Genomic DNA, 20,927 nt, shown 5'->3' with positions numbered 1-20,927 from the left:
CCACGTCACATACTGGTCCAAAGGATAGGGGGTGGTGTTTTACAGTAGAAGTGGTGACAAGAAAGCCAAGAACTCTGCTTATGATTGCTTTGTTTATCTAAAAAAGTATAGCCTACTTTTCCTGCACTCATGGCAAAATAAAACAAGAGTTTGATACCAACTTATTGCAGAATTTATGGTAAAATTTTTGCTTAGTTTGATTCATATGGAAAAATAACATAGTTTTTTAAAAAAATGCAAGTGAAAGATGCAAAAATACTGGAATAAATCTTTAAGGTGCCACTAGACTCTAGTTTTGTTTTGCTGCTACCAGGCTGGAATCTGCATTCTATACTGTACCAGAATACTTAAAAAAAAATTTTATTCTATGTATCCTAAATTGCGTATACTTTTGTTCTTAATATTTTACTGTTGCCTATGTTTAATATGATGATGCTATAAGTGCGCTTGAGCTTTTGGAAAGGTGGGATATATTTTAAAAATAATTTCAACAAGTATACAAAAATCTGTTCCTCATTCTGACTTTAGAAAAGTCTTTCTAGTCCTTCCTTCATTGAAGAAAGGGAGATTGAAGAAATGGATTAACAGTTGTACAACAGGCAGAAATTAAGGGTGCAGGTGACAGTCACCCTAAATGTATCTTGGATTGAGTCAGATATTGGCTTCTACAGAAACTGGTACTGACTCAGTCTAAACCTTGTTTCAAAGACCAAGACTGCGTGTTGTCCTGTGCTGGTCCCCTGTTACAAAATGGAGCTGTATAATAAATTTGGCTCCATGTAACATTTAGAAGCTGCTATATTGTGGGGAAACATGTGCCTGGGAAGTCCCAGGCCATTTCAGTGTGTGTGTGTGTGTGTGTGTGTGTGTGTGTGTGTGTGTGAGAGAGAGAGAGAGAGAGAGAGAGAGAGAGAGAGAGAGAGAGAGAGAGAGAGAGAATGAATATGCTGGATGCCTGGAAGTCATGGTGACTTCCCTAGTGGGCTAGAAGATTTCAGAAAGATGGCTTGATATTGCCTGCCTCTGCATCCATGCCCTGGTATTCCTTGGAGATTTTCTTTTCAAATACTTGCCCTTGCTTAGCTTTTGAGATCTGGTGAGATCAGGCTTGCCTGGGCTATCCAGGCCAGGGCTCCTCAGGCCATTCCATTTTGAAGTGCTTGCTATGTAAGCTGTAGATTCTCTCTTACCTATAGTTTTGTAAAACTTAGAACTCTTCCGTCTGTATGAAACTGGACAAAATGCTACTATATTTGGTTAATGTTTAATATGGCTGATGGAGAGCCAATTCAAAACTGCTTTGAAAGTAGGTGTGGCTTTGGCCCTATCTGTTGGTTATCTCTAACCTAAATAGTATAGTTTTACATAAAATGTTGGTTTTGCTCATGATTTGCAATTCTGGTGTTCCCATCAGTTCTGTACCAGTGGATTTTGAAGTGTATGTGTGGTTTTTAAGATGCTGTGAGTTCCAAGTTTTCATTCCCTAAATTGTAGGAACTTTATGGAAAGAGCAGAACAGGACACACAGGAAACTGTTCTGAAGCTATAATTAAAGTGAGGCCACTGAGCTGAGCCTTTGCAGGCCAAAACTGAATGAAGGTTTTAGTATGCATTGCTTATATGAAGGTGGAACCTGAGTGCTTTCTCACAGAACAGTGGACATTCACAGAAGAGTTGAAGTTCTAAGCAGTTTCCAGCCCTATTCTAATATTCTGATGCTAGTACATGACTGACCCTGGAATGTTCTTGCCGCTGCTTGTCAATAACCTTTGTCCACTCTGCCAAAGAGATACTAGTGAACAAAAGACCTAAAAGCAAGATATGCAAAGCATAGCGATTGCACTTGCAGCCCTACTGCAACCCATGAATCATGGCACAGCACCACAACAGGCAAGTCAGGTAAGCAGCCAGCTAACTAATGCACACTGACACAGCTCCACACACCCCAACATCAGGCTGCTGCTGCTCCTATACAAAGCATAATAAAGGAGTTTGAGTCATGGAAAGAACAAAAATACAATGAACTTCCATAAACATGGGTTCAAGTCCTCTTCCCTTCTGCAACTCTGTTCTCTTTTGTCAGGTTCACTCACTCTGTAAATGAAATATGGCAACTCCAGTCGCATCACCAGCATACCTCTGTAACTGATTGAGCAGAGGCAACCTTGAGAAAATGCCCAAAACCTTGTTGCACAAGTGACAGGACAAGAAGCACCACCAGCCTTTTGCCAGGCAAGGAATGACGATGCAAGGGCAGTATAAGAAGATCCCTGCTGGATCAGTCCATGCTTTGTTTAGCCAAGCATTCTGTTTTACAGTGGCCGATCTGTTAACCTGAACAGGACATGGAGGCCAAGGCCTTCCCCTGATGCTGATTCCTAGCGGCGGTGTTCAGAGGGTTGCTGCCTCTGCATATGGAGATTTTCTTTAGTAACCAATTGGTTAATAGCTATTGATGGACCTGGTGGTGGAAAGTGCCATCGTTGTAGCTGACATATGATGACCCCACAGGATTTTCAAGGCAAGAGACAAGCAGAGGTGTTTTACCATTACCTTCCTCTGTGTAGCAACTCTGGACTTCCTTGGTGGCACTGCTGTGATCTGACAAGGTCAGGCTAGCCTGGGCCGTCCAGGTCAGGGCACTGATGAAGTATCCATAAATCTCTCTAACCGCCTTTTAAAACTATCTATGCTTGTGGCCATCACTACATCCACTGGCAGTGATTTTCACGGCTTAATTAGTCACTGGGTAAAGTCTATCCTGAAACCATTGCCTGTCAACTTCATTGGGTGCCCCTGTGTTTTAGTATTATGGGGAAGGATAGGCTTTCTCTATCCATTTTCCACCTCATGTGCAATTTTATAAACCTTTACCATGTTTCTCTCCCCATTGTCTTTTTTCAAAACTGATAAGTCTCAGACTCCTTAGACTTTGCTTATAAGAAACATGTTATGGCTCCTGGATCATCTTGGGTTGATTCCACGTGGAGGTTTTTCTCCATTTCATCAGTTCCAGTAGTGTACCTTTTTTGTTTGTTTGTTTCAGCACAATATCATCCTCCATTCCTGCATAAATTATGCAGCCTATTTTGTTTTGCTAAAAACGCTGGGATTTTTTAACCTGAAAAACTATCTTCCCTGGCATGATGATGTTGGGGATGGTCTTGATATGTCCAGAATGGGAGGTACACCTTGTATTTGAATGTAACACCTCCTTTCTCTGAATTTTCACAGTTAACTGCCTTTGTGTCATTGCTTGCATCAAGAAAACTCATTATTATTATTATTATTTTTAATAGGGGTTGACACCAGCGTAGTCATGTTGTTGCTACATGATGACAATACAAGTGACAGGTGTTTTTCTCTATTTAGCATTTGAAAAGTTCCCTCTCTCTTCCCCAAGCACTGGAAGGCCAATTAGCATTTTCAATATAGATGACTACAGTGGGACACCCCAGTCCTTTCCAGCAGTTAAAATTACCAAAGGATTCAGATATTGTGGTGATTGAATTTCAGTTACAAACCACTCCTTACTGCGCTTACCACGGCCTTCTCCTACGCATCTCAGGAACCCTTGCGGTCTGTCTCTCCCTCCCTCCTTATGTGAACTACATGGCTTATATCATGCTGACAGTGATCTGGGGAAGTGTGGGACCTTTTCTTATCCCTTGCAAAAGCATATCTGCACAGACATTTAGCCCTCCCACCTGTAAGTCCGGTGCTGATGACAACCAAGGTTGTTTAAGGAGCAGGGAGTAGAAGCGAATCACTGAGACTACTTTCCATACGTCCTAGCACTGGAGCTGTGTCTGTGCTGTCTGCAGGGGATGCTTGGTGGAGTTACCATAAGTGTGTTACTGGCAATAGCACTGTTCAGAGTAGAGTGTCACAAAGTAATCAAGGACTGCGGTTGTGCTACCTTTGTACAGTGGCATGACACTGCACTGACAGCACAGTGATATACTGCCAGCAACCCTGCAAGAGCCCCTCTCCCTTTCTGCCCTGTGAATTCCAAGTGTTGAGGGATGGAGATTGTTGAACTGATGCACACAGGGAAGCATTTTCAGTCGTTTCATCTTGAGGCCCCACCCCTCTTGCTCTTTCTGTAGGGTGCATTGCCCTTGCGTTCACAGTTGGAAGACTAAGAAGTCCCACTGAGCATCTGTGTCCTGAGGTGGAATGCCTGTAGGGTTCTGAGCACAGCAATATTACAAATATGCCACAGTATTTGCTCTCATACGTGTTTGTTTATGCAATGAGGTTTCTTGTCACAAAACTCCATGTGTCTTCTAAGTGTGCCTGACATGAGGCCAAAGAGATGTATCTCCATACTGCATATTGTGTCATTTGTGCAATGGATGTTCTGCCTAGGGTTTATATAGTCTGTGATGGACAGTGGCTGCAGATTTAATTGGTATCTTAAACTGTGTCCAGAGTTGGAGTTAGGGAGGGAAGAATGGGAAGGACTTGTACTGTAATTCTTTGTATCTTGAATGGTCCTGGTTGCTGGTATAACATTGCACTGGAGCATGAACTGGGCTAGGGGGTCTTAGGATAGCTGGCTGAAGCCCACCCCATCCCAGGACTGTCCATTTGTGCCAGGTGTGCATGAGTATCTCTGGGATACACCAGCATAGGATTTAGTTGCCACCCTAAGCTGTTCAGAACAGGGTTTAGGGTGGGACTTTGCAAGATGTAAATACAGTTTTGAAAGAACTAGTTGAAGTGAGGCATGGTTCATATGTTACATTGACTGGGAACGTTCTGCGCACTTGAGTGTGCTTTCCTTTCCCTCCCCCATTGTATGCTGCTATTTCTCAGCAAGCCACAGTTCTCCACTGCATGCAAATTATTTAAATAGTGGCTTTACAAACCATAGTTTGGCACAGAAATTATCATCAAACCAAACAGGCTGGCTGCATCTTCCATATTTTTACGGTTTCTCCTAAGTTTGAATGAAAGAATGCTGTTTGTAAGTTAAATTCTTATTGGAAGAAGTTCCTCTTCCTAATCAGATCTTGATGATTTAATGTCTGTTGCATATTAATTGGTTGGTTGGTTGGTTGGTGGCAATCCACCCAAAGCACCAAAAACCCTTGGGCCTCCTCTACCACCTGGTGTTCAAGATTGATCCTAATACAACACTGCCACTTGCAAGCAAGCATTCCAAGAATGTTCTGTTTATATTTGGTGGGGAAAGAACATATAAACATAAAATATACACATCTTTTTAAAGGGGTAATAGTTTGCCAGTATTTTACTTGCAGCTCAGCTTAAAATAGTTACTAAGTAAACCGTGGACTTGTCATAGAAAAAAGTTGGGGTTTAACTTGTTGTATGAAACTCTGACACTGTTGCCTAAGAACGGTGGTTGTGGTTCAGAGTTTCTCCAGTCTGCCTGGCTTTGGGATAAGCAATTGGAGGTGAATGGACTGTGTAATTACACAGTGGTGTTGGCACCATATTGTGGTGTTAATTGGTGCAATTCTCTGTGCTATCATTGCATTCTTATTTCTTACTGCTCCTTATGGCCTGATGTGGTCTTGCAACCTAATTTTCATCAGTAGGTCTTGGTACAGATGCATAACGATTTCTACCAAGTATGTGGCCTGATGTGGTCTTGCAACCTATATTTTCATCAGTAGGTCTTGGTACAGAACTACAGATGCATAACGATTTCTACCAAGTAAAATATTATGCTTTAGGTCTCAGTCCTATGCATAGTCCCTATCGGGGTCCCAAAATTGCTTGGCCCTTCCAGGCCCCAGAGAAGCCAGGCTGGCTGTGACGAGGGCCAGGACCTTCTCAGTGGCAGCTCCGCTCTGGTGGAATGAGCTCCCGGAGGACATCAGGGCCCTGCAGGGCCTTTAACAGTACTGCAGGGCTTGCAAGATGGAGCTCTTCCATCAGGTTTTTGATTAAGTAGCCACACCCAATAAATGGAGGCCCTGGCCCCAATATTAACACCATTGTGGACAGCCAGATATACCCAGACTCTGACGTTAGCTGACTGTATGCCTATGCAGGATGCTGCTAATGCCCGCCATCGTTTATATGAACTGCACTAGCACTATATTATATGCTTTTATAATTATATTGTGATTTTGTTTGATTTCTTGTTTTAGTTGTTTTATATGTGCTGTGTAAGCCGCCCTGAGCCTGCCCAGGTGGAGAGGGCAGGATATAAATTAAATAAATTAAATAAATAATAAAAATAGTCACTTGAGAACTCCGCTGTGCAGATGAACTCAATGGGGCTTGCTTCTGAATATCACAAGCTGTTCATCTTGAAAAAAGCTTAAATCCTCTGCTGCTCCCGGCCTAAATTAGGGAAAGCAAAATTGTAGAGCCTTTGTTCTACAAGATTCTCGAATTATAAAGCAAATTTAAAATAAGAGAAACTTTGTTGTCTGCTTGAGACCTGTAATAGTAAATCCCATTAAGAAAACATATATGCTGCGGAAATATAAATTACATCTCGCTAATCATAGCCTAGTGGGCAGTAAAGCAGCTGTGGCAAAATTACTCTTACTTTCCAGATTTAGCCTGCAGGCCACCAGTTCTAACCAGCCTTAAGCTGAACACATTCTGGAGAATTTTAGTTATCTGCTGGACTGCATGAAGGAATATCTTGTGTAGAATTGCTTGTGTTCCCTGAAGCGGGTCACGACCAGCACTGAAAACTTCTATATAAAGCTCGTGTTCCTGTCAATCATTTTAACTGTATTAATATAATAATTTTTATCCTTTTAGTTGTAATAGTTTCAGTACCTCAGCTAAGGGAAGTAATTCCCTTTGGCTGGTATAACATTATGAACTATATCTGACCTTCTGTGGAAGGTTCAGAAAAGTGTCATTCCCTTCACACATGTTTGAGTCCCATCTTACAGCGTTTTTGGTTTTGTTAGTGCATGAAGTGATTCATAGCTGTCTACAGAGTAAAAAGGTCTGGGCATGACAAATCCAAGGCAATGTTTATGAACTCTATATTAAAATCTATATTAATAAGGGAGGGTAGGATCCTGTTCACTGAGATGTGAAAGAAAAACAGTTCAGGATCATGGGATTTGTACTCCTTATGCATCTTGTTTTGGGAAGGGGAGGTGACAGATTCTAAAGGAAGAAAGATTCTAAGAAGCTGTATGTCATTATTTTTAAAAAGTGAACAAGTTCTCTGGCTTTGGCACTTTATATAGCTGCAGGATTACAAATCTTGTTTCTGTACTAGCAGCTTGTACTACAGATCTCTGTGGATCTTGTTGCTTCATTTTCTGACACAGAGCACTTAAAGGGCTATGCGAGTCTGGAAAGCTTTAATCCCTCAATAGGACACTTGGAGACTAGCACACTGAGTGGTTTGTTGCAAAAGAGAAGGAAGAAGGGAAACTGCAAAACCACCATGGCTGGCATTTTCATGTTCCTCCCAGCTTGGTTTTTCTAAATTAGAAGTTTCTTTTATTGATGGTTTGGAGTGCCACTTTTATAACAGGCTTCTTTCGTTTCCATACTATACCGTACCATTAAGACATTGGAATGCGTGGAGTGAGGGGCTGGCTCCCAAAGTGACTTTCCTGTCTGTGTTAGCAGTTCCAGCCAAGTTCCTTTTAATGTATGGAGCAGGCTAAGTTGAACTGGATCTCAGAATAACACAGAAGTAAAACGCAGCTGCTGCTTTAAGTGGCACTGTGTGATAATAGGGCTCTGCTGTTGACTGGGACTCAAGTGCCAGGACTGGTGCGTGCTCAAGCAGTATATGAAATCTGAAAGCATGAGGATAAAGGAGATTTCTTTACGACAAGACCCTGATCTGCGAAAGGAATTGGCATTGCTAGCTCGAGGATGTGATTTTGTTCTGCCTTCCAGATTCAAGAAAAGACTCAAAGCTTTCCAACAAGTCCAGGTTTGTTTAGTCTTATGCATTTGATTGTGTGGCTTATGGACTTTTTTAAAGGGGGAAATTTCAGTGTTTCAGTGGAAAGTAACCAGGTATATCTTACTGTCTGCCTTCTGGACTATGAAATTTCTGGAAAATCAAAATGATTTTTGTTAGGCTAGTGTAAAACTACATGAACGTGTGCCTGAATGCAAATCTTAGTTGGAGCTTGCCTTTGTTGTTAACTGTGGGCTTTCAGACATGCTCTTCATTAGGGTTAGGTATGTAAAAGAGGGGATGAAAAACAATATAATTTTGCCCAAATATGGTTGCTCCTTGTGTTAGCTTTTGGATCGTGCAAGTGTACAGTTGAAAACAAAGTGTTAAATAATACCGTGTATTTACCTAACCTGACAACACTGCATATTTCTAACAACTGAAATAAAGTTTGTTTTAAAAGGGATGTTATAAGTGAGTCAATGTGCATTTTTCAGCTGCTGTCCTTTGTTGCAGAAATCATATTCTAGAAATGTTTCTTTTTTACAAGCATTTCTTCCTGCACAATGTAGTAATCAAACTCTGGAGAGATTTAATTTTCTAGCTTGTTTATCGGAAGAAATAACACATTGGCAACTACTCTTTGTCGAGAAGTCTTCCTGCTGCAGCGTTCTAAACCATTTCTAAAAATACCTGGTGGGACAAATAACGTTAACATAAAGATAGGAACTGTGCCACCACAGTTGCTTTGGGCAGCCTTGGCAAGAACGTCCTTCAGGATATAGTAGCAGATATATCTACCCCCTCTTTTCTTTTGAGTTTTCATTAATGACATTGGACACAAAGGGCAACCAAAGCACTCAACAGATGTAGATTGGCAACAAGCATACGAAAATCGCATGCAAAAGGGACAGGATTATAAGGTCTTCCAAACAATTTTTCTTGATCCTTCTAAGTTTTATAAATGTGCAGGGAAAAAGTAAAATTATTTTGGGTCATTCAGAGTTTTTGGTTTTTTTTAATCCCTCATTGCATTGGAACCATATGATTTTCTCAGGCTGTCATTTCTGTTGTAAGGAAGTTGCACTTTTCCTAGCATTCATATTCTGTTTGGTTGGGTTTTGTGCGTGTGTGTGCGCGTGCGCGCTTGCGAGCCTGGAAGTCATGGTGACTTCTGGTGACCGCTAGTGGGGCTAGGACATTTCAGAGAGGTAGCTTTGAATATTGCCTGACTCTGCGTCCCAACCCTGGTATTCCTTGAAGGTCACTCTTCCATGTACTTGCCAGGGTAGGCCGTGCTTAACTTCCGAGCTCTGATGAGATCAGGCTTGCCTGGGCTATCCAGGTCAGGGCTGGGCATTTGTATCTCTACATCAAGCACATAAACTGCTGTGGTTAATGGACAGTGCTGTTATGAAATGGCTTCTGCTGGCACCTTATAAAGCAGACAATTGATGTAAATCCATAGATGTTTGAAAGTCCGTTGAGCAGAATTCCAGTATTATCTCTAGACTGCTCTTTGTGTTGCTCTTCTGGCACCACTGGAGACAGGATAGATTAAGGATTGTTGGGGACTGGGGTTCCACATAGTATTCAGTTGCATGTAGAGAGCAGGCCTCCTTCGTTGTGTGAACATACAATAATCATGTTGCTCTTGCTGTTGCACAATCCATAGTTAGCACTTCTCACTGTTGCCTACTCTTAATTCCTGGTAGGATATGGATACTGTACAGCTCTTTTTTTGGAGAGTGTGAAGGAGGGTTGTTGTGAAAGATCTGGACTATAGCAATTGCACATAGCATTAGACTGCTGAGGTTCAGGGCTTGGTGAACAGCAAGTTGTTGTTGTTGTTCAGTCGCACAGTCGAGTCCAACTCTACGCCAGGCCTTCCGGTCTTCCGCCGTCCTCTGAAGTTTGCTCAACTTCATGTTCGTTGCATCTATGACACTGTCTAACCATCTCATCCTTTGCCGTCCCCGTCTTCTTAGACCTTCAATCTTTCCCAGCGTCAGGGTCTTCTCCAGTGAGTGCTCCCTTCTCATTTGGTGGCCAAAGTATTTGAGCTTCAATTTCATTATCTGGCCTTCCAGGAAACAGTCAGGGTTGATTTCTTTTAGGATTGACTTGATTTCATCTTCTTGCAGTCCAAGGGACTCTCAAGAGTCTTCTCCAGCACCATAGTTCAAAAGAATCTATTCTTCGGTGCTCGGCCTTCCTTATAGTCCAACTCTCGCAGCAAGGCTCCTGTCTAATTCTGGATATCCTCTCTATTGCACTGTAGGGGGAGGTGTAATCTCACAATTGTTTATACACAAACGCACATAATGATGCTGCACAGGTGCCTAATTTAATGATATTTACGTAATAGGTGCCGCTTCAGTGGGAAGGTAACAACGTTCCGTGTGCCTTGGCATTTAGTCACATGACCACGGAAACGTCTTTGGACAGCACTGGCTCTTCGGCTTGGAAACGGAGATGAGCACCACCCCTTAGAGTCGGATTCGACTAGCTTTCGAGCAAGGGAAAACTTTGCCTTTAATATTGATTTAATTAATCAGAATTTTTAGACTGTGTTAAAGTTAGAGTGCTGATCAGTCATCCATCATGATGACTTTGTAAGTGGATATGGAAGGCCAGTGTGGTTAGAGTGTCAGATCAGAGTGCGGGAGACCCAGGTTTCAATCTCTGCTCTGGCATGGAAGCTTCCTAGGTGACACTGGGCCAGTCACATACATTCATACGAACCTACTTTATAAGATTGTTGTGAGGATGAAATGGCAGAGAGATTTATGTAAGTCACTTTGGGTCCCCATTGGGGGAAAAGGTAGGGTGTAAATGAATAATGAATATGACTCTCTGAAAAGGTGGCCAGTGGCAGCAGAGGGGGGCGCTTTCATCTGACTGGCCACTGCAGTGAACAAGATACTGCACCACTTGGATGTGATCGGTACTGACCATGGCAGCAGGCAGTAGGCCTTCCAAATACAGTGCCAGCATGTATCTGAATATTAGTTGCTGGGACGAAATTTGATGGGGGAGGGCGTTATGCAAATATGAAAGGTATTGGTCTCGCATTGTGGAGTGGTATAATACTAAGAAGGCTCACGGAATATTATTATTTGGTTTCACAATATTAGTGAGGATAACTACTTCCAGTTGTATATAATTAAGACTTTATGTTCCTTTTTCCTGTGCCTGATTAACAGTGAAGATTTTGTTTTGAAAGATATAGTGAAGACTGCTGTTGCAATCTCTATTGCCAGTATAGCCCCCAGTGGTCTTTGCACCTTTTCCTTCCTCTGTGTCTGACATAGTGGTCTTACATGGTTGTGCACCTCCAGGAATTTTTCAGTTATGTAAGTTCTGTATCCTCTGGCTCTTCCTCCCTCTGATATACAAATACATCACCAGGGTGATCTTTCTCTAGACCTCTGTAGGGGGGGGGGGAACCACTTCTGTACATGTTTATACACAGAATCGTGTGGTTATACAAATGCATAAATAATTTTAGGACAGACTTTGTGAACAATCTCTACAATGTGTGATATGCTTAGCTAAAAACAAAATCTCTCATCATAGTGGTGGTAACTTGATAAAGAACAGTGGCTTTGAATTAACTATATTATAAGGTACTTAGTAATGACTTGAAAGCTGTTTTAGAGCTGAGTTTTATACGGATCTTCTGGTTCTTCCTCCCTCTGATATGCAAATACATCACCAGGGTTCTCTTTCTCTAGACCTCTGAAGGGGGGGGGGAACTTACACACAGAATCTTGTGGTTATACAAATGCATAAATAATTTTAGGACAGACTTTGTGAACCATCTCTACAATGTGTGATATGCTTAGCTAAAAACAAAATCTCTCATCATAGTGGTGGTAACCTAACATAAGAACATAAGAAACGCCAATGTTGGATCAGGCCAAAGGCCTATCCAGTCCAACACTCTGTGTCACACAGTGGCAAGAAATACCAGTGCCATCAGGAGGTCCAGCAGTGGGGCCAGGACATTAGAAGCCCTCCCACTGTTGACCCCCCCCAAGCACCAAGAAGACAGAGCATCACTTGCCCCAGAGCCGCTATCTATACCTTGTGGCTATCTATACCTATCTATACCTTGTGGCTAATATCCACTGATGGACCTCTGCTCCATATGATAAAGAACAATGGCTTTGAATTAACTATAGTTAACTGAATTAATTATATATGAATCGAAAGCTGTTTTAGAGCTGAGTTTTATACTTTGTATAATTTCCAGCACTCTTCCTTAATATCTGCTCTTGGTATGTACTTGAGGCTGCAAAAGGGTGATTCTGCATCTAGCATTCACTCCACATTTTCTCAACTGGGAGGAAAAAGTGCAGCTCAAAACCACATTTAGATAACCTCAGGGCAACACTGTACTGACTGCCAAGTCAATTTGGTGTAGTGGTTAGGAGCGTGGACTCTAATCTGGGAAACCAGGTTTGATTCCCCACTCCACCACATGTAGCTGCTGGTGTGACCTTCGGTCAGTCATAAATTATTTCAGAGCTGTTCTCTCAAGGGAAGTTCTCAGGAGAGCTCTCTCAGCCCCACCTACCTCACAGGGTGTCTGTTATGGGGAGGGGAAGGGAAAGGAGTTTGTAAACCACTCTGAGACACCATTGGGTAGTGAAGGGTGGAATATAAATCCAATCTCCTCCTCCTCCTCTTCCTCCCCCTCTCCTGAACGGCCATAAATCTATGCAGAAGGAACCATAAAATCTGATGATCAAAGAAAATGACAGCATTACACAATGCAGAGAGATTGAATTTTCTATTTGGAGTACTTAAATCAGTGCAAAGTGCTCATTATATGTCATTCGATTTCAAAAACATTAATCTGTATAGTCGGCACAAAGATATCAAGTGTATGAAAGCCTTGAGTTTCTGTTTCCTTTTTTAATATATGCAAATACTGGATGAGCCCATAAGGGTCTCTTTATGCTCCTCCTGTTGTAATTGGGGAGGGGGGAGAGATACTAAGTTTATGCCTTTGCCTAAATTAAGCAATCTTTTCTTGGCTAGGGCCAAACAGCTCTGTGCAGTGTGCACATAACCACAAGATAGGGTTGCCAAATCTGGTTTGGAAAATTCCTGGAGATTTGGAGGTGGTGTCTGAAGAAGACAAAGTTTGGGGAGGGGAGGGAGCTCACCAAGGATGTAATGCCATAGAGTCCACCCTCCGAAGCTGTTCTTTCCTCCAAGGAAACTGACCTCCATGGTCTGGAGATCAGTTACGATCCCAGGAGAACTCCAGGCCCCACCTACCACAAGGGCACTTCTGTCCTTCCCTTCTTATTGAAGCCCCTCAGGCAACCCCTTCCCCCCCCCAAAAAAAATCCTTTCTGTTAGAGAACACAGGTTCTTCTAGAGCTGTAGAAAGAGCTGCAGCGCCCGCCCCCCGCTGAAATGAATTCTACTTATTCATGGACCTCTTTGTTTCTAGATATTGCCCAGTGAAATAAAAATGACATCTAGATGACAAAGTGGTATGCAGCAGCATCGTGGCAGGGAATTAATTCTTGTCCTTCCACAGCGTAGGTAGTCTATATTTCTTGTTCTTTAAGCATGCCTATTTTGCAATACAGAAATAAGGCAGTATTCAGGATATATACTTTTCAAATGATATCCAATAAGCCCCTATTGTATGTTTCCAAAGGTAGAAGTGTTTTTTTAAAAAAAGAAGAAAGAAACAATTTATGTCCTGGATGCTGTACCACAAATTGATGTCCTTGAACACAAACTCTGAGAGCTTTTATCTGTGAATACTGGAAACTTTTTAAAAAGATGAAAACTAGGCCTGTTGTTGCACTGGCGTAGAAGTAACATAAGTGGCAGATTCCAGAACTTTTGGTCAAACAATCCCATGTTGGTAAATCATATTTTCCCCAGCTGTGAAACTTTTCCTTTCTATGACCATTGTAATGGATCGGCATGTTTTCAGTGGGTGAGTTAATATCTGTGAATTTAGGGAATGTGGTGAATTTGTAACATGAAACACTGAAGGCAGGTGTGCCCCTTCTCATTCAACTTTTCGCTGAATCTTTGGGGTAAGTTAGTATAGGGTGACAAATTCTGTTTTGGAAACCTGAAAGGTGTTTACAGTGTTTATGTTTTCCCCAACAGCTGGTGGTATTAACTGTCACATGCCCAACATATAAGGTAAATACTATGTGGTGTGAAGAAGAGAATGCTTAGTATAATCAACATTTCCCGAATCAAAAGTCTTAACACGTTTTATACTCAGTTGTGCACTGTTTAACTGCAACAGAAAGTAATACATGCTTACTGGCACAAATTGTACGAGAATTTGCTTTAAGTTATAATGATCTTGCCTTGTTACAAATTCAGCTCTTGACTTTTGTAGCAGAAGTTTATGTGTGGGGCTGTGTATCAAGAAAAGCTACCCTCTGCAACCTGTATAGATTATGTTCCTGTTAGTCATAGGGTGAGGCTTTCAGAGGCACTGAAGCTGTTATCACCATAACCACTAGAAATCCTGTGTGGAGCGTTCTTCCCCCACTTTAGCTTCAGAGACTTCATCAGGCACTGCCCACGTTGATGATGATCTCTTTTGCTTTGGAATATGAACCTCAGTGATTCATTACGCTTGCCTCCAATCTGAGGTGAGCATCAGGATCAAAGAGTTCTTCTCTGGTTCAGTTCATAATGCAAGCCACAGGAAAATGCCTCTAATTCTCTCTCCCACACATGTGCTTAATGGCAGAGGCAGCTGCATCAGTAGCGATGGAGATGGTGGTGGAAGGGCGATTTCCCCCTCTGATGCTTGCTTGGACACTGTTACAGCAGTATCCTGTGTACCTGGATTTAGCATCCTTGTAAACTCTGCACATCTGTCTTTGCACAGGAATGAGTTGTGAAAGGAAATTGTGGCTATCCCTATATGTTGTTTGGTGTAAAAGCCCTAGTCCTTGTTCTTCATCATAATAAATTAAAATGTAGTTTTCCTATATGGCTGGTGTTCTTTGTATGATTGGGGAGCTCATGGGCAGAGACTGGGATATTCAGGGGCTAAGAGGAGATATTCAGTCTCTACTGAGCTTCCAGTGATATTAGCAAGACTGCAGTGTGCTCCAAACTGAGCTTAGAACTAACAATCTCTTTTCCAATTGTTTACCAATCCCAGGTCCCAATTAAAGGGGGGAAGGGTGTTTGGCAGCAGTATCCCCCATACTTTCAAACCTGTATTCATAACTGTAAGAGATAATTTTTTAAAGAAATCGTAAGGTATTCCAGGATGTATACACTCTTTAGCTAATTGCAAATGCTGATGCTTTTCTGAAGAATTGGAAATACACATGGCCCCAGCCCCTGGTACAGTGGTTCTTGGTTATGGAACAAAAACCAAAGACAAAGCACAGATAGTTTGTTTCCTTGACTCTTAGAAGTAATAACATAATTAGTCTTTTAGTTGTCATTTCTCTAATCTTGAAGAAAAATGACTACAGATTTAACATATATTTGTAAGACCAGCGAAGTAACAAATGTACATTTGATATATGTGGGAAATAATGATGTAGGTTTTTGTATAATTGAGTCATATTTTATCAGTAGCAGTGAAGAAGTTTGTGTAAAGCTGAGAGGGTGGAGGAAGGGGTAAGTGAATATCCTGAGGGGAAAGAAATTGACAGTCCCCGAAGTGTTGTCTGTGTAGCTGGTGAGAACCTTTATGACAAGTTGACACAAGTAAAATCCAAAGCATGAGAGTGCCACTGTAGCACTCATTAAGTATATATCTTCTCTTCCATCCTATGCCTTGAGGGTAGTTTTGTGGTTACTGCACAGAATGGAGTACTACGCAGAGTATGCCAGAGGAGCCAGTAGTTTGTGGAAACGTCGTGTGAATGCCTATAAAGTGATCAGGACCCAAGCCTCTGTGCCTACCCATACCCCTTCAGTTCTCTCTAATCCCCAACATTCTGGAGAAGGAGGACATTTTGAAACCTACGCATATATCAAAATGCATGCCACAGAGGCACTATAATATGGGCTTGGCTTGCCTCATACTTCCCAAAGGGGACTGGCTAGTCACCATTGCTGTGTCCCGATTCAGAATTGCTTGTGATACAGCCCACAGCAGAGTAATATTAAAATGGATGTAAAGTGGTTCCTTTATTGTCATGCTGACAAGAACCTGAAGTGAGTAAACAGTGATTTGAGTTTTTCTGCATAAGCAGATAATCATTATTTGTCTAGAAATAAGCCCACTGACTTGGTTTTGGCACCGAAATTAGCCTTGTGAAAGTAGTTAAAGCCCGTTTATCAACTATGTCGTGCGGTTGTGTTGATTAAGGAAATCAGTTGTATGTTAGCTGGGGTGTTTTCTGAAGTATTCACTTTTAGAACAATTCCTTTGGCAATTTCACTTCATTGAATTCTCTGTATCTCTGGTCTAGTTTTCTCATGATAACAGTGGTGTAGATGCAAAAGTCTTTTTTATGAAGTTAGTGCTGCGAGTGTTCAGCAACCTGTTTTATAGCAAACAGTAACTATTTTACATTAAGCACCCCACAGTTCTTGCTTCATATTCAGAAAAGTAACGTATTGAGTTTGGGTATTGTATAAAGTGCATAAGCAATCATTTGACAAGTTATGCATCATAGTCAACACTAATATAGATAATGTTGTAGGTAAGCTGTATTGGTTCACAGACCCCAAATGAAAGTCATTTCATTAGGACTAACCAAAATACTACAGAATACAGTGTGCACGCTGTCATCAAGTTCTCTAGACCTCTTCATCAGATTGCATGTTTAGAAAATGGGGGGGGAGAAGTAGGCCACAATAAATTCATCTCCAATTTCTGTATTATTTCCATTTATTCACAACCTTTTAAGGCCCCTTGTGTGCTCCATTTGGTTAGAGAGAATTTTTTTTATATTCTCAAATGAAGAGTGCATTTCTCCCCCCACCCTATATTATAGAAGCCTTTGATACCATTTTAAACCAGTACTGCCTGATCTAATGAAGTCTGCAACAGTTCTGAACAAGCTGAAGGGTAGAGGCCTTCCCATCATTGTCTGAGGAGGAGATCTTTTTCTCACCTTGTTCCCCTTTGTAGGTTCACCTGCCTTGTGAAGAGCTCTGGAGATCTCAAAAGCTTGCACACTATGTGTGTGTGATACTTTTGGTGTTTCTAATGAACTCAGTCTCCTAGTATTCCACTTTTCCCTTCTACTTTCCTTGTAAAGTGGGCTAGCACAGTGTTGTTGTAAGAGTGTTACACCAGGCTCTGGGAGGTCCAGGTCTGAATATAGACGCTCACTATTATACCCTTAGTCAGTCAGCCTCTCTCTCTCTCTGCCTGGTCCACCTGAAAAGGTGGGTTGTTAGGATAAAATGATGGAGGAGATACAGTGATGTGTGGGGTACAAATGTCTAAATAAATCTATGGTTGAACAATCTGTTTAACTGTTCTCTTAAAGCAGCTGCAAACTTATATTTGGTACATCCACAAGCTGCAGTTTTGTGTTTGTGTGTGTGCACGTGTGTTTGTGTGTTCAGGCTCGATTTCCCAGATGGGTGCTTATTAAGTTGTTGTTGTTTGGTGGTAGGTGATTCCTGTGTGGGCTACTAATAGCGACCTTCTGGATATTTATCTGAATGTGCAACATAGAAAGTATGCTTTTAAGCCATTCTTTTTGCCTCATATGCTTGCCTTACAGTACACAGACCCCAAATAAGTAGTCTGAAATGAATATTGTGCTACTTTTTAACTGTGTGGTATCTTAAATACACAAAGCAGTTTGGGAATTCTCCTAATACTGTCCTATGTACTGTTGAAGAATTGTTCTTGGATAACTTTTTTTTCCATGGGCTATAGAAACTCAGTTTAAAAACTGTGTGTTCTTAAGTATTGGTATCACTAAATCACTGTGTGTAACAGTCTGGTGACCCTTTTGTACAGTATATCTTCAAAATTATATATACTCTTGTAATATTATACTAAGAAGAAATTTGAAGATGGTTTTTCTTTTTGTTTATTTATACTTTGCTATTTTTCCCAATGAGGAGCCAAAGTAGCTTACATTGTTCTTCTCACCTTTTTATCCTCATAACACCCCTTGAGGGTAGGTTAGAATGAGTGTGAGGGACTGGCCCAAAGTCACCCAGCAAAGTTCCATGGCAGAGTAGGGAAGCAAATGTAGGCCTCCCAGATGATAGTTGAACTCTCTAACCAGTACACTACACTGACGCATGATTTAGGTGTTCACGTAGGATATTCACTTAGAAGTCAATTTTGTTTTTTAAAGCCCAGGATAGTGGTGTAGCTGTATGGAGCTTTGACAGTGGGACCTGGAGTGGAGAGCCTCATGTTCAGATCTCTTCTCAGGCTTTGAAGCTCACTGGATGACCTTGGTTCTGTCACTATCTCTCGGTGACCTGCCCACTTCACAGAGTGTTTGTGAGGGGAAAGTAAGACAGTTCCATTTGTGCATACTACCTTCAGCACTTTGGAAGAAGCATATGAAATAAATGTGAGGTTGGAATACTATGTACAATAATTACAATAACTTGGGGTCTGTTACTTTTCCTTGCAGTGATAACCATTCAGTTTGGATAGCAAGAGTTTTCAGCTGTATTTCATTTCAGTAATAATGTATGTTGCTATTGAACGGGAGCACATAAACGAAGCAAAGAATAGAATGAGGAGGTAAAATAACACATTGTCAGTGTATCCATAAGCAGAGGTGGTGGTGGAAAGTGTCTTCAATTCGCAGCCAACTTATGGTGACTGTAGATTTTCAAGGCAAGAGATGAACAGAGGTGGTCTGCCATTGCCCGTCTCTGCGTAGCAACCCTAGACTTCCTTGGTGGCCTCCGATACAAGTACAAACTAGGGTGGACTCTGTTTAGCTCCTGAGACTTGGGCCATCCAGGTTTTAGACGGTAGATTCAGGTGGGTAGCTGTGTTGGACTGAAGCAATAGAACAAAGTTTTGAGTCCAGTGGCACCTTTAAGACCAACAAAGTTTAATTCAAGGTATGAGCTTTCATGTGCATGCGCACAAAAGCTTATACCCAGAATTAAACTTTGTTGGTCTTAAATGTGCCACTGGACTGAAGCTTAGGTCTTAGAAGGGTATAACTGTGCTTATGATGACACTATAGGTTCTCAAGTAGTATATACCCAGTACAAGAAAAGGAAACTAGATTACCACTTTCTGCCATGTCAAACGTGTACAAGGACACACATACCTCAATTCATATTTCTAACTTTCAATGAATTATCTGAAGTACTTACGTAGCTTCCTTGAAATATGTGGATAATTTAGTGATTGTGCAGTAGTAGTACAGCTGAGAATTTGGCGCCGTGTGAATGTTTTCATAAGAAATGTTGTGATATTTTGTAATATTCTTTTTAAATGATCTGAAAATCCAGGATTGACTAAAGGGCAATGGTATCAAAATGAAATCTGATTTATTTTAGTAAAACACTGGACAAACAAAGAACCACACACACATGAACACACACACAAAAAACCCCACCCTGAAATTAATGCTTCATAAAGAAACATTTACGGGAAGATATTTTTGCATTATTGAAGTGCTATAAATTAAGGTAAACTAGAGGTAGCTGACAACCAATCCTAATCACAAAAGTGTGGATGTAAATCAGTGACTTTCTGCTATGTTTCCTGTCACAAAAACATTAATCCCACAAGCTAGAACTGTTTGTCAGTGTGGGTACTACAATGACTCTTTTTGTATCTTGCCACGATCAGGCATGATGATTAGTACTTCTAGTCATATATGACTTTGATGTGGCAATTGGCAAATACAGCTGCCTTGATGAGAATAATTAATGAGAATAATTCATAGTGGGCTTACTTATGGCACTTTGGACTATAGATGTCTCATGAAGTCTCTGACTTGTTTCGTCTGCTACTGCTGTTGTTTGTTGCCTTATCTCCAGAGGACAAAATGAATAAAAGGCACAACTTTTTGGAACTCCTTTAAAATGGCTCAAATACACTTTCTTGACAAAAAATAATTTTTGTGTTTAATATATAGCATTTATATAGGATTCTCACTCTTTTTTTATGATCTAAGATTTATTTTAAAATGGCCACCCCTTCTCCTCCTCCAAGTATGTGGCATTCTTTTTCCACCCCTTGCCTTAGGATTTAGAATAAAATTTACACTCTCCACATGCTGGAAACAATGTGGACAATCGGGAGATTTTTCCCACTGTTGGTGGCATTGTCCATCAATTCGAAATTTTTGGGACCAAATTCTAGTACAGATAGGGAAAATTACTACTATTTACTTACCTGCTTCAATAGAATCAATTGTATTAGAATTGGGACTAATAGACCTAGAGCCCAAAAGCACGCAAATGCAAATAGCAATAATGATTGCGGTTGCCAGGATTTCAATAGCGCAATTTTGGAAAGCTAAAGATGCCCCTTCACTTTATTGTTGGCAAAATAAGCTATGGGAATGTTTTGTGTATAGCAAAATTTCGAAAAATATCCATGGAGAAAACACAGAACGTAAACAAGAAATATTTCAGGCAACTTGGTTTCCGATTATTTCCTATTTAACAAAAAGTGGTATTGTACCCAAGAACTTATATTATGCAGACTTATTGTATTTTTAAATTACTGTGTTTTGTATTCTGTTATATTTAGATGAAGTTTCTCTAACATTTAACTCTGTTTATATCGCAGTTCCAGAACGATATTTATTATGTTACATTGTTTGTATGAGTTGTTTGTTGGTTTGTTTGTTTTTCTTTTTAATAAAATAAAATTATAAATTAAAAAAAACCTATGTTTAATAATGTTTCATTTTTGGTCTGTTTAGGTTCAGTCAAAGAAAGAAGAACCTTTGACACCATCTTTGAGCCAAACCATTCCAACATTTTATTTTCCTCAAGGATGTCCACAAGAAAAAGTGAATATTGATGCTGTCATTGCAAAAGTAGAGAAAACTTTCTCTCAGTTTCCAAATGAGAGAGCATCATTAGAAGACATGGGGAAAGTTGCAAAGGTGACTGGTTTGGTTTC

At 40.9% G+C, this 20,927-nt stretch overlaps 1 protein-coding gene across 2 annotated transcripts in view; it reads left to right on the top strand.

Moving 5' to 3' along the window:
* PPP2R3B (protein phosphatase 2 regulatory subunit B'', beta) overlaps positions 1–20,927 on the top strand; it is a 49,375-nt gene that overhangs the window by 12,982 nt on the left and 15,466 nt on the right. The window contains exons 1-2 of one of the 2 annotated variants that reach the window (XM_015410978.1): positions 7,271–7,900; positions 20,725–20,910. In XM_015410978.1, coding sequence (XP_015266464.1) covers positions 7,754–7,900; positions 20,725–20,910 — 333 coding nt within the window. In that variant the 5' untranslated portion in view covers positions 7,271–7,753. Of the gene's footprint in view, positions 1–7,270; positions 7,901–20,724; positions 20,911–20,927 lie in introns of those variants that run through there. The other variant, XM_015410977.1, reaches the window with a different exon arrangement.

Source organism: Gekko japonicus, unplaced genomic scaffold, assembly GCF_001447785.1.
Source record: "Gekko japonicus isolate JY-2015 unplaced genomic scaffold, Gekko_japonicus_V1.1 scaffold244, whole genome shotgun sequence".
Taxonomy (NCBI): Eukaryota; Metazoa; Chordata; class Lepidosauria; order Squamata; family Gekkonidae; genus Gekko; species Gekko japonicus.
Note: the sequence above shows the minus strand (reverse complement) of the source record. Positions and strands in the feature narration are given on the sequence as shown.